General features: G+C 38.6%; 1 protein-coding gene across 1 annotated transcript in view; it reads left to right on the forward strand.

The window, feature by feature from the left end:
- LOC101848696 (arylsulfatase B) overlaps positions 1-1,438 on the forward strand; it is a gene marked incomplete in the record, with an annotated part of 16,902 nt that overhangs the window by 9,118 nt on the left and 6,346 nt on the right. Inside the window, 2 exon segments of the mRNA XM_013088987.2 lie at positions 122-185; positions 1,268-1,365. Coding sequence (XP_012944441.2) covers positions 122-185; positions 1,268-1,365 — 162 coding nt within the window.

Consider the following 1,438-nt stretch of genomic DNA (forward strand, 5'->3'; position numbering starts at 1 on the left):
TATGTGTCTGTAGTAGTGGCAATATTATTATTATTATCATCTTTATTGTTATCGTCATATTGTTATTATTATCATAAATAAATGATTGTATGATGTCATTTCTCCTTTATCAACTTTCCAGGTGCCCAAACACTACACAGATCTTTACCCAAATGTGACCAGTGAAGGAAGGCGTATCTTCAGTGGTGAGTTCACCGCCAATACAAGGCCAGTTTAACAATTTGCAGTCACTTGGCGCAATAATGCGCTGGTGAAAATTATCCGTTCCGATCACCTGGCGCGAGGCCCCAGAAGTCTGTTGCAGTCGCTCTCCTGGCTGGATGACCAGATGGGGTATTTTGTACTGCTGGCTGTGTGACTGCAAAGTGTTAATTGAAAGACTGCATAGAAATGTGCGCTCTGTATCAGTTCACCATTAAAGTTAGAAAAATGCAAGTGGAAAAATTTCTCTGAAAAGTATGAACAAAACAAAATTTTATCACCTTAGATGTCAAGGGATAACAGTCCATTTTTTAGAAAGAAAATATTTCCACAAGCATTCTTATCATAAGATTATAGAGGGGATAATACTTTTCTAGAAATGCTCAGACTGTGTGTTATAGAATGGAACCCGGCAATTTCTATTAAATATTTTCTTGTTTAGACACTACAAAAAAAAACAAAAAAAAAGAAATTCCCCTAGATGAAAGAACTGTATTTCAAAATTTCTCCACAAAAGACAGTTTGTGTTCTTATTTCCTTCTTCCATCCTCTATCTCTGTATCACTCTATCAATGTGTCTGTCACTGTGTCACTCTATCACTGTGTCTCTCTATCACTGTATCACTCTATCAATATGTCTCTCTATCAATGTGTCTCTCTTATCACAGTGTGTGTGTCACTGTGTCCAGGTATGGTGACTTAAACATAGCTCACTAGCTCACTCTATCACTGTGTCTCTCTGTCACTGTGTCACCCTATCACTGTGTCACTGTGTCCAGGTATGGTAACTTATACTTAGCTCTCTAGCTCACTCTATCACTGTGTCACTTTATCACTGTGTCTCTCTATCACTGTGTCTCTCTATCACCGTGTCACTGTGTCCAGGTATGGTGACATATACCTAGCTCACTCTATCACTATGTCACTCTATCACCGTGTCACTCTATCACTGTATCACTCTGTCACCATGTCACTGTGTCCAGGTATGGGGACATATATTCAAAATATACCTAATGTATATATTTAATATACCCTATCTACCCTATCAATGTGTCACTGTGTCAAGGTATGGTGACAGCAATGGACGACACAATCGGAGCCCTAGTCCAGGCATTGAAGGACAAGGAAATGTACGAGGACACAGTTTTCTTCTTCACCTCTGACGTAAGTATTTTTGTGGTTGTCCTGTTTATTTTTAAGAGATATCTTTTTTAAAAGGTAAGTGTTTTTACACCCC

This window comes from Aplysia californica, unplaced genomic scaffold (assembly GCF_000002075.1).
Source record: "Aplysia californica isolate F4 #8 unplaced genomic scaffold, AplCal3.0 scaffold00852, whole genome shotgun sequence".
NCBI classification, from domain to species: domain Eukaryota; kingdom Metazoa; phylum Mollusca; class Gastropoda; order Aplysiida; family Aplysiidae; genus Aplysia; species Aplysia californica.